This window comes from Mirounga angustirostris, unplaced genomic scaffold, assembly GCF_029215605.1.
Source record: "Mirounga angustirostris isolate CCGP_5_RB_7025 unplaced genomic scaffold, mMirAng1.0.hap1 SCAF_10, whole genome shotgun sequence".
NCBI lineage: Eukaryota > Metazoa > Chordata > Mammalia > Carnivora > Phocidae > Mirounga > Mirounga angustirostris.
The window spans coordinates 39,940,827-39,954,806 of record NW_026991718.1 but is presented as its reverse complement, the minus strand read 5'-3'; the positions used below and the strand labels follow the sequence as shown (position 1 = coordinate 39,954,806).

The following is a 13,980-nucleotide window of genomic DNA, read 5'->3' as shown; positions in this document are numbered from 1 at the left end:
CCCATCACCATTGTGATGGGAATTTACCTATTTAAAAATCTGTAATAATTGTCCCAAGCATCTGGGTGCAGTAGGCTAGCTAATAAATATGTACTCAGAGATTGTGGCAAGTTGTATATGAGAAGATGAGAGAGCCATAAGAGACACTGAGAGGAGGAGTCAGGGAAGGCCTCTGCAAAGAGATGACAGGTAACCTAAAACACAGGAGTGAAAAAGTCCCTGGCAGCAGAGAGCCCTAAGGAAGAGGGTGGGCGTGGGAGATAGCTGTGCAAAGACCCTGAGGAGGGGAGAGAGCCTGGGTGGTTAGGCCCGGGCGGCTGGGTCATGGTGAGCAATGGGGAAGAAGACAAAGTGAGGGGCTGGGCAGTGCCTGATCTTCCTGACCGAAGGTAACTGAAGGGAGACAGGAGTGGAAATGGAGAGGCAAGTAGGAGAAGGAGGGGCTGAAGAAGCCCAGATGAAAGAGTCAGGGCTGGAATGGGATGATGTCCGGGATCCAGAGAGATTCAAGATATGCATTCAAGCTTGACTGTGGGGACAGAGAATGGAAGGTGTCAAAGGAGACTTGCAAGCTCCTGCTCTGAGCACGGGGTGGGGCCGTATGCCGAGACAGGGAAGCTGAAGGGGGGCGGGTTGTAGTTACAAGTAAGTTGCACTTTAAACAACAATTCCATGGAATTGTTGGTCATGCACCCATAAATATCAGAGAGAGGCCCTCAGCTCATTTCCAGATGAGTTTGGGTACGCCACAATGAACCTCTGGACCCACAGGAAGCAAAAGTCTAAATTACGTGGAGAGTAAGTTCAGTCAGTTCACTGGTCAGATACAAATGCTGCTCAGGCATCACCAGACTATCACAGAAGACAGGAGTGAGCCCATTTTCGGCGACATATTCTGAAGGGAATGGCAGAGTTTTATCACCCATATGTCCTTGCATTGGCATTCGGCTTTCTAATTATTATTAGAAAAAGCATCATCAGATCTGGAGTATTTGAAAGATGAGAAATTTTTGTTGTTTAAAAAAAAAAAATCTAACCCTCTCACATTATGTTACTTGTTCTAGGCCATCTTAAATGGCTTCCTTAGTGACTTCCCACCAGCTGTAAAGCAAACCGCAGCAAACATTGTAGAAGCCGCAGTTGAGATTTATAACAGAATGAGTGTTGATCTTCTGCCAACACCAGCCAAGTCCCATTATGTCTTTAACTTGAGAGATTTATCCAAGTGTGTACAAGGTAATGTATGGAACCCTCATTCTTTGACCTGCACCCTCCCTTCATTTCCATTCACCCCAATCTCTCAGTAGAATTATATGTCTATGAGTGTCTGTGCCCCACCTAGAAATCCCATTACATGTTCCCTATTCAATTCACCCTCCACCCCCACCGCAGCCTGATGACTTCACAGCTTTCCTTAGACCACCAGCATCCCCTTCCATTTCTGGCTCCCAGCTGATGACCTGTCTTTTTATTTCACCAAAAAAAAAAAAAAAAAAAAATAGAAGAAATAGAACCAGAACTGCCTCATCTTCCAGTTATCCCAGACCACTTGCATCTGCCTTTCCTCCTACTGCAGTGGCTGAGTTGTCCCTGTTCCGGTCATGTGCCAATACCCCATCTGACACATTCAGTGTCCCCCTCCCCTTCAGCCTACTCAGGGATTTTGCTCTTATGTTGTATGGTTCATCCTGTGTGCCATGTATACCTATGTGTAGAGTAAATATTCTCCCTGTCCCGCTCTGCACTGTGTCGTGAGAAATGAAGTGTCCCCAGAGAGAATGAACATTTCAAGGACTGCTATACATCACTGCTTTTGTTGTAACTTGATATTATTAGAACTGCATTTACAGTTATAATTTATATTAATACAGAGTAATCAGAGTAATTTGGAATAGAAGCCAGAAGGACCAAGGGCATTTGGTGAGGACTGAACACTGGAAAAGAATGAGAGAGGGAATTCGTGTTTTGAAAACAGGGTAAAGGTCAGGGGTGGGGGTGGGGGGAGTTACTGGATGAATATATATGTATACTAAAGAGATGTGACACTCCTCACTTAACATGTTGCAACCGAATGTAATAGAGATGAACATAGCCTATACTATGAAGTCTGACCACTTCACGTGTTCAGTGAAAGAAATATCACAAAGCAAGAAAAAGGTTTTTGTCAGATAATATGTCCAGTTTTGCTTTCAAAAAGTGAGATCACCATTATTCTTTTTTTCTTTTTTTTTAAATTTTATTATGTTATGTTAGTCACCATACAATACATCATTGGTTTTTGATGTGGTGATCCATGATCCATTGTTTTCGTATAACACCCAGTGCTCCATGCAATACGTGCCCTCCTTAATATCCATCACTGGGCTAACCAATCCCCCCCACTCCCCTCTAAAACCCTGTTTCTCAGAGTCCATAGTCTCTCATGGTTCGTCTCCCCCTCCGATGCCCCCTCCCTTCATTTTTCCCTTCCTTCTCCTAATGTCCTCCATGCTATTCCTTATGTTCCACAAATAAGTGAAACCATATGATAATTGACTTTCTCTGCTTGACTTATTTCACTTAGCATAATCTCCTCCAGTCCCATCCATGTTGATGTAAAAATTGGGTATTCATTCTTTCTGATGGCTGAGTAATATTCCATTGTATATATGGACCACATCTTCTTTATCCATTCATCTGTTGAAGGGCGTCTCGGCTCTTTCCACAGTTTGGCTATTGCGGACATTGCTGCTATGAACATTGGGGTGCATATAGACCAATGGAACAGAATAGAGAACCCAGATATGGACCCTCAACTCTATGATCATATAATCTTTGACAAAGCAGAAAAAAACATGCAATGGAAAAAAGACAGTCTCTTCAATAAATGGTGCTGGGAAAATTGGACAGCCATATGCAGAAGAATGAAACTCGACCATTCTCTAACACCATACACAAAGATAAACTCAAAGTGGATGAAAGACCTCAATGTGAGACAGAAATCCATCAAAATCCTAGAGGAGAACATAGGCAGTAACCTCTTTGACATCGCCTACAGCAACTTCTTTCAAGATACATCTCCAAAACCTAGTGAAACAAAAGCAAAAATGAACTTTTGGGACTTCATCAAGATAAAAAGCTTCTGCACAGCAAAGGAAACAGTCAACAAAACAAAGAGGCAACCCACAGAATGGGAGAAGATATTTGCAAATGACACTACAGATAAAGGGCTGGTATCCAAAATCTATAAAGAACTTCTCAAACTCAACACCCAAAAAACAAATAATCAAGGCAAAAAGTGGGCAGAAGAGATGAACAGACACTTCTCTGAAGAAGACATACAAATGGCTAACAGACACATGAAAAAATGTTCATCATCATTAGCCATCGGGGAAATCCAAATCAAAACCACATTGAGATACCACCTTACACCAGTTAGAATGGCAAAAATGGACAGGGAAAGAAACAAATGTTGGAGAGGTTGTGGAGAAAGGGGAACCCTCTTACACTGTTGGTGGGGATGCAAGTTGGTACAGCCACTTTGGAAAACAGTGTGGAGGTTCCTCAAAAATTTAAAAATAGAGCTACCCTATGACCCAGCAATTGCAGTCCTGGGTATTTACCCCAAAGACACAGATGTAGTGAAAAGAAGGGCCATATGCACCCCAATGTTCATAGCAGCAATGTCCGCAATAGCCAAACTATGGAGAGATCACCATTATTCTATGTGTGTATACCCACTAGGGAAGCACCCACCTCTGGTAGTGTGGGGATAAAGCTGGATTTCAGCAGGATTTTCTAGTTAATTAAACTGTTACTAGATATTTCACAAATGTAGAAGTTTCCTTTTTCCTCTTTCTTCAAAAACAGGTATCCTCCAGTGTGATCCAGGAACAATAAGAGAAGAAATACAGATATTTAGACTCTTTTGCCATGAATGCCAAAGAGTTTTCCATGACCGTTTGATTAATAATGAAGATAAACACTATTTCCATACTATTTTGACAGAAATGGCCAGTAAATATCAATCGTTATGTACCTGTTCTTTTTCTTTCTTTGGTGGGGGGCCTAGAAAAGCAATTTGGTTTCTATAAAGAAAAATTAAAATGAGCTTAGATAAGGTGAAGCAAAATGAGTTTTAGTCATTCATGGGTAAAAGTTTTTCTCTTCAGTGACTCAAATATGTAGAAATATGTGAAATATTAGGAAAATCATTTTATTAAAATTCAGGAAGAATTAATATTTTAAATTCAGTATGCAATTTTAAGTAGAAAAGGGAAAGAGAACCAGTATTTTGTCTGGTAAGAAGCCAAGATATCTCTAAAGTACCTCTTATTTATTAAATATATATTCAATATCTATTATTTAATAAAATTTTTATTAATATTAAACATTCTTAATCTTAAATCCAGGAGATTATCAACCAAACTAAAATGGTGTGGTATCAACATGGCTTTCTCTCAACTTTCATTTACTAGTTAAGCCCTCTAAGTAAAGTAACAGCTGATATTATTCTGTATATCTTATTGAAACACTGCATTCAAGCTTATCATATATCACAAATTGATTTTGTTTTTTGAATAGATAAGCATTTTGGAATTGCAATTGGCCTGGAATATTTTTTAAATAGACCCATCATCTTTGGAGACTTTATTAAGGTGAGTATCTTGAACTGACTTGCCTATATTTGAAGATAAATAAAGCACTTACTATTTTACAGTTCAATTTCATATTCAACAAGAACTTTGCATCTGTGAAGATTAAAGATCTAGACCAGGGGTCAGCAAGCTATGGCCCATAGGCCAAATCTACCCCATTGCCCATTTTTGTAAATAAAGTTCTATGGACACACAGCCACACCCACCTGACTGTGTGCTGTTCTTTTACATGGCTGTTCTCACATGACAAGACACAGAGGGGAGGTAGCAACAGAGGAAATATGACCTGCAAAGCCTAAAGTACTTATTATCTGGCCCTTTAGAGAAACAGACTGCTGACTCCTGATCTAGTCACATTCATTTTGGTAATAGTTTGAATCAGAGACCCATCAAGTTTTTGATTTGGAAGGCAACAGGGAGGGTTAGTTTCTTAACTCAGGACTGGCATTCTCCCGCTTACTGTATTCTGTGTAGCTGTTCAGCCTGTGCTCACACACTTCCAGCAGCTCAGTAGGTAACCATGCTGCCCTCCTCATTTCAGGGTAGCTCTCATCAGTAGCAAAATTTTTCTGACATTATGCTCCTCAGTTTGTACCCCCAATAACGTGTACCCACCAGCCCTAATTTTGCCTTCTAGAACCGCCTTGAATAAGTCTCCTTCTAACCATCCTACCTATGTTGATAGGTAACCATCTCGTTTTACCAAGTTGACTTTTGTTTGGGTACAACATTCCTAGTGTCTCCAAGAGGGCAGGGGCTGTGTCTGTTCTGTTCACCCTAAATCCCCAGCTTCCCGCACAGAGCTAGGTATAGAGCAGGCTCTCAATCAGTGCTGGTTAAACAAAAGCACGAACTTGTGTTTATATTGTATGTATGCAATTACCTCATCACCCTGGTAACCCCTATCAAATAAAAAAGATAAATAATTTATTTACATGCAATATATCTATTTAAATGTATTATTAAAAACAAAGTCCAAAGTTTGTTTCCAGGTGGTGATTATATTTCCCATGTGTTTCTACTGATACAATCATCAAATGGGAGAATAAAGCAAAGGGAAAACAACAGTTGGACCCTTCTTGCATTATTTTAGTCACTGGCTCCAAATGAAAATGCCCCCAGGGCAGTTGCCCCAGCAAAGAAAAGACCACATCCACAGGTCCACACAAGACATCAAACAGGAACTCAATTCCTTCTAGTTCACCCCAAATTTCATTCTCCATGATTTATTTAATCAGATGACTGCTGTGTAAAAACTACATGTAGTTCTGGCATGATTGTTTATGACCATAACAGTCTGGCATGCATCATTTTCAGCCCATTTAGCTTCTCTGATGTCAACAGCCTGAGAGCAAAAGTACAAACCCAAAGTAAGGTATAGCAAGAAAAACTGGAAACCTATTTCTGAGCTGCTGTATGAATTTTATAGCAAAGATCATTGAAATTCCAATGTACTGTTTGAAGTTAAATGAAATGGATTTTCAGTTACTATGAAAATCTGAGTTTCTTAGTCCCATTTCCTTGGGTTGAAAGCCTTGCGCATATATATATATGCAAATATATATACAAATAAATAAAATATGCACGCAAATGATTACATAGTAACATGGATAAAATAATGTTCCCTCCTAAGGTTATGAATGTTGTGTATATTTCTGTGCCATAATTGATCTAACGTGGTCCCTCTCCCATAAATCATCTTATAGTTTGGAGCAGATAAGATTGACCGGATTTATGATGACATGCCCGATATGGAGAAAATCGCAAATGTTCTAGAGGACTATCTTGATGATTATAACCTTACAAATCCCAAAGAAGTAAAGTTGGTGTTCTTCCAGGATGCTATAGAACATGTTTCAAGGTATATACTATAAGGTGCCCAATAATGCATTAATCTAATTTCTTGTGTATTAAAAGGTAAGAATTAAGTCATACAAAAGTCTTTAGATTTCTAGATGAACAAAGGCCTATTAGCAAATCTTGCCATAATGTAAAAGTTATTATATATATATATATATATATTTATTATTTATTTATTTATTTTAGAAAGGGGAAAAGAGAGGAGAGCAGGGGTGGGGAGGGGCAGAGGGAGAGGAAGAGAGAGAATCTGAAGCAGGCTCCACACCCAGTTCGGAGCCCAATGCAGGGCTTGAGCTCAGGACCCTGAGATCATGACCTGAGCCAAAATCAAGAGTCGGACGCTTAACTGACTGAGCCACCCAGGTGCCCCTCCTCATATATTTTAAATATAAGTGGCATGAACTTTCTATGGAGTCCCAGGGGTTATTTTTGCTAAATATTAATAGGTTGTTTTTGTTTGTTTTAAATGCCCTGTCTCATTACAAAAAAGGATCTAAGGTAGTTTACAGAGATACATGTACAGTATGACAAGGCTGATTACATGCATGCCTAAAGAAAGATGGGTTTCAAGATTATAGCAAAATGAGTGAAATCCAAGGGTTGTAGATTCCATCTGCTTATGAGTCTGACTCTCACCCCCCAAAGTTTCCTTTGAGAGATATCCCTGACAAATAGGTATCCAGCCTGAATATCTGCAGTCCTTGGGGCATACACCACTTTTTTTTTCCAAATTTTAATTCCAGTATAATTGACATACAATGTTGTATTAGTTTCAGATGTACAATACAGTGATTCAACACTTCTGCACAGTATTCAATGCTCATCATGACAAGTGCACTCTGAATCCCCTTCACCTATTTCACCCATCCCCCCCTCTGGTAACCATCAGTTTGTTCTCAATATTTAAGAGTCTGTTTTTTGGTGTCCTTTTTTTTCTTTGTTCTTTTGTTTTGTCTCTTTAATTCCACATATGAGGGAAATCATAGGATGCACCACTTTTTTTACTTTTTTTAAATATTTTATTTATTTGTCAGAGAGAGAGAGAGAGCACAAGCAGGGGGAGCGGCAGGCAGAGGGAGAAGCAGGCTCCCCACTGAGCAGGGAGCCCAACGCGGGGCTCGATCTCAGGATCCTGGGATCACGACCCAAGCCAAAGCCAGACACCCAACCATCTGAGCCACCCAGGCGTCCCAGGATGCATCACTTTTTAAAGTGCATCTGTGTACTGTTGGACAATTCCAAGTATTGAAATGACGCTTCAAGGATGATGCCAAATCTGCTCCCTGTGACATCTGGTATCTGTCCCATCCTGTGAAGTAGTGACAATAAAGGCATGAATATAAAACCATGATACGGAGTATCTCCTTTAACTGTGATAACGCCTCTCTGCGGCTCAATATCCTAATCTCTCTACTAATAAGACTCAGAGAATATTCCAGTGGTCATAATCAGCCCCTGCAACCCTTGGTGGCTTCATTAGTTCATGATCTCATGGTTCCCAGTGGTTCTGTTTTGGGGTCTCAATGCAGTTCAAGTCAGACAGCAGCTGGAGGGCCTGGCACACCTCTGCCTCTGTGCGTACTGCCTGTGTCTCTTACGCGGCGGCATCAGGGTGTCCGGGCTTCTCCCATGGCTCCGGGCTCCCAAGCTTGTGCCCTGAGAGTGACAGTAGAAGCCAAATGGCCTCTCACGACTTAACCTAGGAAGTCACATAGCATCCCTTCTACCATAATTCTGTTAGTCAACGGAGTGGCACATGCTCACCCCGTCCACAAGAAGGGGTCAGAGACTCTATCTCTTGACAGGATCAAAGAGCCAGTAGGACCAGAAATAGTACTGCAGCCATTTTTGGACAATACTGTGTACCACAGAGAGATCCGGTGAATTGTCCAAAGTGCGCAAGCTAGTGAGTCATAGGCAGAGAATCGCATCCAGCCCTTTGACCCTAACTTGGCTGCAGGTGCCTCCACCCAAAATGGATCCAGTTTTTTCATTACAGCCCTCCAAATATTTGAAAATTGTGACTAGGTTCCTCTTAGCGCTTGTATTCTCTGGGCAGATATAACCCAGATCTTCCACTATTGCCTGTTAGGGATTATTTCCAGCCTCAACATACTGAGTGCTTGATAATTTCTCCACGTTCCACTTAAAATGTGACACCCAGACTTGATACGGTATTCTCTGGAATCCGCAGTGTGAAGTGTGTGTGAGGACAGGATCTCCCATGGTCTGCTACCATAGCAAGATTTTAATGACTGGTTTTTTTCCCTTGTCAACTACATTTTAGTATTGCATCGTGTTAATTTTGACTGTTAAATCCTAGGATTTTTTTTTCTATAAACCATAAGCAATCAAGTCTTTTACCTTTCCTCTACTTCTGTTTAATTAACTCTAATTTGAGAATTTATTTTTGTCACAACTCCAGTGTTATACAATAGTTTGTCACTGGGTTGTCGAGATACCACTTGCTTCTCATCTATCCCCCTGCCGACATACCCACACGCTACCTCCTAACAACGTTTATCCTATAGCTCACATAGGCCCTGAGCCTGTAAAGAAAAAATAATGGCAGTACTCTGTCTGAGAAACTTCCTGGAGAATAGACCAGATGATAGGCAAAGTCAACTTAATTTTATTTATAATCTTTCTGACTTTTGTGAAAGAAAATCACCAGGCTACTCAAGGATTGCTTAAAATATTACAGGAGGAAATTAAAAGCCATTTGTAGAATGGAGGAGATTTGGTTTTCAGATACACAAAGGGCTGCCATGTGAATAACGATGTAGACATCTTTTTCTAAAGAGGATCAGTAGTTAGGAATTAGAGTAAACAAATTTCTGCTTGTAAGAGTTTTCAAATACCTACTGCTGAGTAGCAATAGAAAGGGCTTCATTATGAACATGAATTATGGGACAATTACTAAATATTCAGTAATTTAGCAGATACTACGTTTCCATTTGTTGGTGACATTTTAGACTTTTTTTTTTTTTTTTTTTTTTGCATAGGATAAGTGGATAAAAGCCTTCTCAACTCAGGAAAAAAAAAAATTGTTTTTACTTTAGAGCCTGTGTTTTCAAAGGGCAATTTGCTCCAGGCTGTTTCCACCTATTACATATGCCCAAAGTTGTCACCACACTTCAAGGATGGTAAAACAGATCTCTGTGAAAATGTAAGCCACTAATGAGGACAGCCTTCCCTTGTCTACTACAGTAGAGAAAATGTAACCTTGGAGGATTTCTAATGAAGAGGGTTTTCTATCTCTGGATATGTAAGTTGACAGGAAGAAGAACACTGGAAACAGAATGGACAAGTTATTTGTTTCCAATAATCTAAGATGAAAATAATCAAATTACTGTACTATACATGAAACAAGGAAAGAGTAACATATAAAATGCAAGATTTTTATAATAGTCAATATTTCATCTACTGTCGAACATGTGCACATTATGGAAAACAATAGCAAAACATTATTACATATCCCTTTACCTCTCAATTTTATACCTACCTGGGTGACTGAAGAGAAATAAACAATGATCTGTTGTGCCTTCTGTTAGATGTGCCACTCTGTTAGAGATGTAACAGTGGAAATGGTGCCTAAATCACCTGTTTGCTTACTGTAGGGGAGGAGTTGGCAAAAGATCCTAGGAAAGGAACCAACAAACTTCTTTTATAAAGGGCCAGGTAATAAATATTTTAGACTCTGCAGGTCATATGGTCCCTGTCACAACTACTCAATTCTGCCATTGAAACACAAAAGCAGGGCGCCTGGGTGGCTCAGTCGGTTAAGGGTCTGCCTTCAGCTCAGGTCATGATCCCAGGGTGCTGGGATCGAGTCCCGCATCAGATTCCCTGCTCAGCGAGGAGTCCCTCTCCCTCTACTCCTCCCTCCTGCTCGTTCTCTCTCTCTCTCTAATAAATAAATAAAATCTTTTAAAAAAAAGAAAGAAAAGAAAAGAAATACAAAGTCTTTCTCTACTTTGCTGCCTGCAGGATTGCCCGCATGATCCGTCAGGAAAGAGGCAATGCCCTGCTTGTTGGAGTAGGAGGCACAGGAAAGCAGTCTCTTACAAGACTTGCAGCTCACATATGTGGTTACAAATGTTTGCAAATTGAACTGAGCCGGGGATATAATTATGACAGTTTTCACGAAGACCTGAGGAAGCTGTACAAACTGGCTGGTGTAGATGACAGGAATATGGTCTTTCTCTTCACGGACACCCAGGTATATGTTTAAATAGCTAAATACAAGTGTCATGATCATGAGTGTGCTTTGAATAGTTTGTATGATGTAGTTCAAGGAACCGTTCCCTTGGATAGCAGATATCTTAGACCTTGTAAAAGACTTTTATACTACGTTTTCATTTATTTTACCAACCATTTTGTTACCCTTTAAATTCCGAGTAAGTAAATATGATCAAAGATTAAGGGAGTGAGAGAGGTTTGAACTTTTCTTTGAGAAGGACATGGGTAGTAGAAAGTAATAAATTGTTTCTGTAGCAGTAAATATAAGGAAGTTATTCCCTAACTGAAATCAATTAGGGAATATGCCTTACACAAGAAAAGGAAAATAATGATGTCTGTTTTAGGGTTAAATTAACTTTAAAATTAAAATAGGATTACATGATTACATTTATGTCTATAAGAACCAACTTAACTGATCTCGAATTTATTCTAAAGAAGAAAATTTTCTACATTGACTATACTTGGGCATTTCAACGTTAGGGAAAATAAACTTTTATAGAAATTAGGCAGGAATAAAAAAGTGATAGATCTGATGCATAAATAAATTATTTTAAATTAAGTACAGTCATAAAATGGGAAAATATTTTTAACATCTGTGACATGCAGGGAATTTATATCTGAATATATAAATATTTTTTCACAAATGAGAAAGGACCCATAGCCAAATGTATATACACCACCAGCTCTGGCCACCAACAACGATTGAGTGGAAAATAAAGCAAGCAGAGATGATTATCCACAGAGCAAAGCCAGGGGGCCCATTCAGAAAGGAAACTTGGTGTACAGGTTGGCTTGAGTTAAGACCACAAAGAGAGAGCCTTTCTGGCCTTGGAGCCAGTTCTCCTGTTCCACCCTGGCAGAGAAACTAATTTGTAACTTCACCCATTGCTGAACACAGCTTTTAGCCCACCTGACCAGAAACCTAACCAGAGTACATGAGAAGCTGCATGGCCCATCTAGCAGCTCTGCTCCCTGTCTGCAAAGCAGTGGCTTCATCTGGCCAGAGAATTCAGGGCACAGCCTTGCTTGATTTAGGTCCCCAAACAATGAGCCATGAGGGCCTTGGGTCTCACTCCACTGCCCCACCAGGACAGGGAAGCTAATTCATAGCCTTACCTGTTACTGAGTATAGTACCCAGTCCCAGCCATCTAGGAAGCCAGACCAGAGAATCTAGGCAACCACATAGCCATCCTACAACTTTGCTTGGGGAGAGAACCAAGTCAGCAGTCCTGTCCAACTGTTCTCAGCCAGTATACCCCACCTCCAACCTCAGAGCTTGGGCAGTGGCCTCACCCCAAAGTAGACCCTGACAGCAAGCCCCACCTGCTCAAGGATTGCTAGCTGACATGTCCAGAAATCCAAACTAAGCAGACTGATGAGGAATTGTCTCTGCCACAGTGAACCTGTAAAATCTGGAAGAGGTGACCGCTTACTCAAATGAGCAGATACCAGTGTAAGGAATCAAGGATCATGAAAAATGAGGTAAACATGACACCACCAAAGAAAATGAACAAAGCCCCAATAACTGACCCTAAATAAATGGGGATCGATGAATGTCAAATAAAGAACTCAGAATAATTCTCTTGAAGAAATTTAGTGAGCTCTAAGAACACCCAGACAACTAAACAAAATTGGGAAAATAATGGATGAACAGAACAAGAAGTTCAGCAAGGAAAAAGAAACCATCAAAAAAACCCAAATAGAAATCCTGAACTGAAAAATACAATGACTGAACTGAAGAATTCAATGGAGAGCTTCAAAAGCACACTTGACCATGCAGAATAAAGAATTAGTCACTTAAAAGACAGGACATTTGAAATTATCCAGTCAGAGGCACAAAAAGAAAAAAGAATGATAAAGCCTACAGAACTGATTGGACATAATGAAAAGAAATAATGTCCAAATTATGAGAATTCCAGAAGACAAGAAAGAAAAAGAAACAAAAGAATATATTTAAAGCAATAATGGTTGAAAACTTTCCAAACCTGGAGAGAGAAATGGACATCCAGATCCATGAGGCTCAAATAGGTTGAACCTGAAAGGGGCTACACTGAGACACATTATAATTAAATATATAAAGAACTCATACAACTCAATAGCAAAAAAAAAAAAAAAAAAAAAAATTCAATTTAAAAAAATGGGCAGAGGACCTGAATAGACAGTTTTCCAAAGAAGACATGCATATGTCCAACAGAACAGGTACATGAAGAGATACTCAACATCAGTAGTATCAGGGAAATGCAAATCAAAACCACAATGAGATATCACCTCACACAATTACATGCCAACAAATTGAATAACCTGGAAGACATGGATAAAATCCTAGAAACATATAGCCTACCATGGCTATCATCAAAAAGACAAGGGACAATAAGCATTGGCAAGGATGTGGAAAAACAGGAACCGTGTGCACTGTTGGTGGGAATTAAATTGGTGCAGCCGCTTTCTTTTGGCTTTCGGCTCAGAGGAGGCAAAGGCGCAACTGTCTTTGGTCATCCCGAATCCGGGTTCATCCAACACCAGCCACCTCCGCCATGCCACCTAAGTTCGACCCCAGTGAGATCAAAGCCGTGTACCTGAGGTGCACCGGTGGCGAATTCAGTGCCATGTCTGCCCTGGCCCCAAAGATCGGCTTACTGGGTCTGTCTTCAAAAAAGGTTGGTGATGACATTGCCAAGGCGACTGGTGATTGGAAGGGTCTAAGGATTACAGTAAAACTGACCATTCGGAACAGACAGGCCCAGATTGAAGTGGTACCTTCTGCCTCTGCCCTAATTATCAAAGCCCTCAAGGAACCACCAAGAGACAGAAAGAAGCAGAAAAGCATTAAGCACAGTGGAAATATCACTTTTGATGAGATTGTCAATATTGCCCGACAGATGCAACACCGATCTTTAGCCAGAGAACTCTCTGGAACCATTAAAGAGATCCTGGGGACTGCCCAGTCTGTGGGCTGTAATGTTGATGGCCGCCACCCTCATGACATCATAGATGACATCAACAGTGGTGCAGTGGAATGCCCAGCTAGTTAACTACAAAGGAAAATATTTCAATAAAGGATCATTTGACAACCCCCCAAAAAATAATAATAATAATAAATAAAAAATAAATTGGTGCAGCCACTATGGAAAACAGTATGGAGGTTCCTCAAATACTTAAAAGTAGAACTACCATATGATCCAGCAATCCCACTTCTGGGTATATAGCCAAAGGAAATGAAAACAAGATCTCAAAGAGATA

General features: G+C 40.2%; 2 protein-coding genes across 2 annotated transcripts in view; both read left to right on the top strand.

The window, feature by feature from the left end:
* Positions 1-13,980, top strand: part of DNAH6 (dynein axonemal heavy chain 6) — a 244,028-nt gene that overhangs the window by 140,370 nt on the left and 89,678 nt on the right. Inside the window, exons 43-47 of the mRNA XM_045884660.3 lie at positions 1,065-1,236; positions 3,850-3,996; positions 4,564-4,637; positions 6,344-6,498; positions 10,488-10,719. Of these exons, the coding sequence (XP_045740616.1) occupies positions 1,065-1,236; positions 3,850-3,996; positions 4,564-4,637; positions 6,344-6,498; positions 10,488-10,719 (780 nt within the window). The remainder of the gene's footprint in view (positions 1-1,064; positions 1,237-3,849; positions 3,997-4,563; positions 4,638-6,343; positions 6,499-10,487; positions 10,720-13,980) is intronic.
* On the top strand, positions 13,275-13,807 carry LOC123851122 (large ribosomal subunit protein uL11-like). Its single transcript, XM_045884659.3, has one exon. It carries the CDS (start codon positions 13,275-13,277, stop codon positions 13,770-13,772), a length of 498 nt encoding a protein of 165 aa, XP_045740615.1. The 3' UTR covers positions 13,773-13,807.

Bases quoted from the DNA above. Each gene is read 5' to 3' on its own strand.
- LOC123851122 (XM_045884659.3), top strand. From the start codon at position 13,275: ATGCCACCTAAGTTCGACCCCAGTGAGATCAAAGCCGTGTACCTGAGG.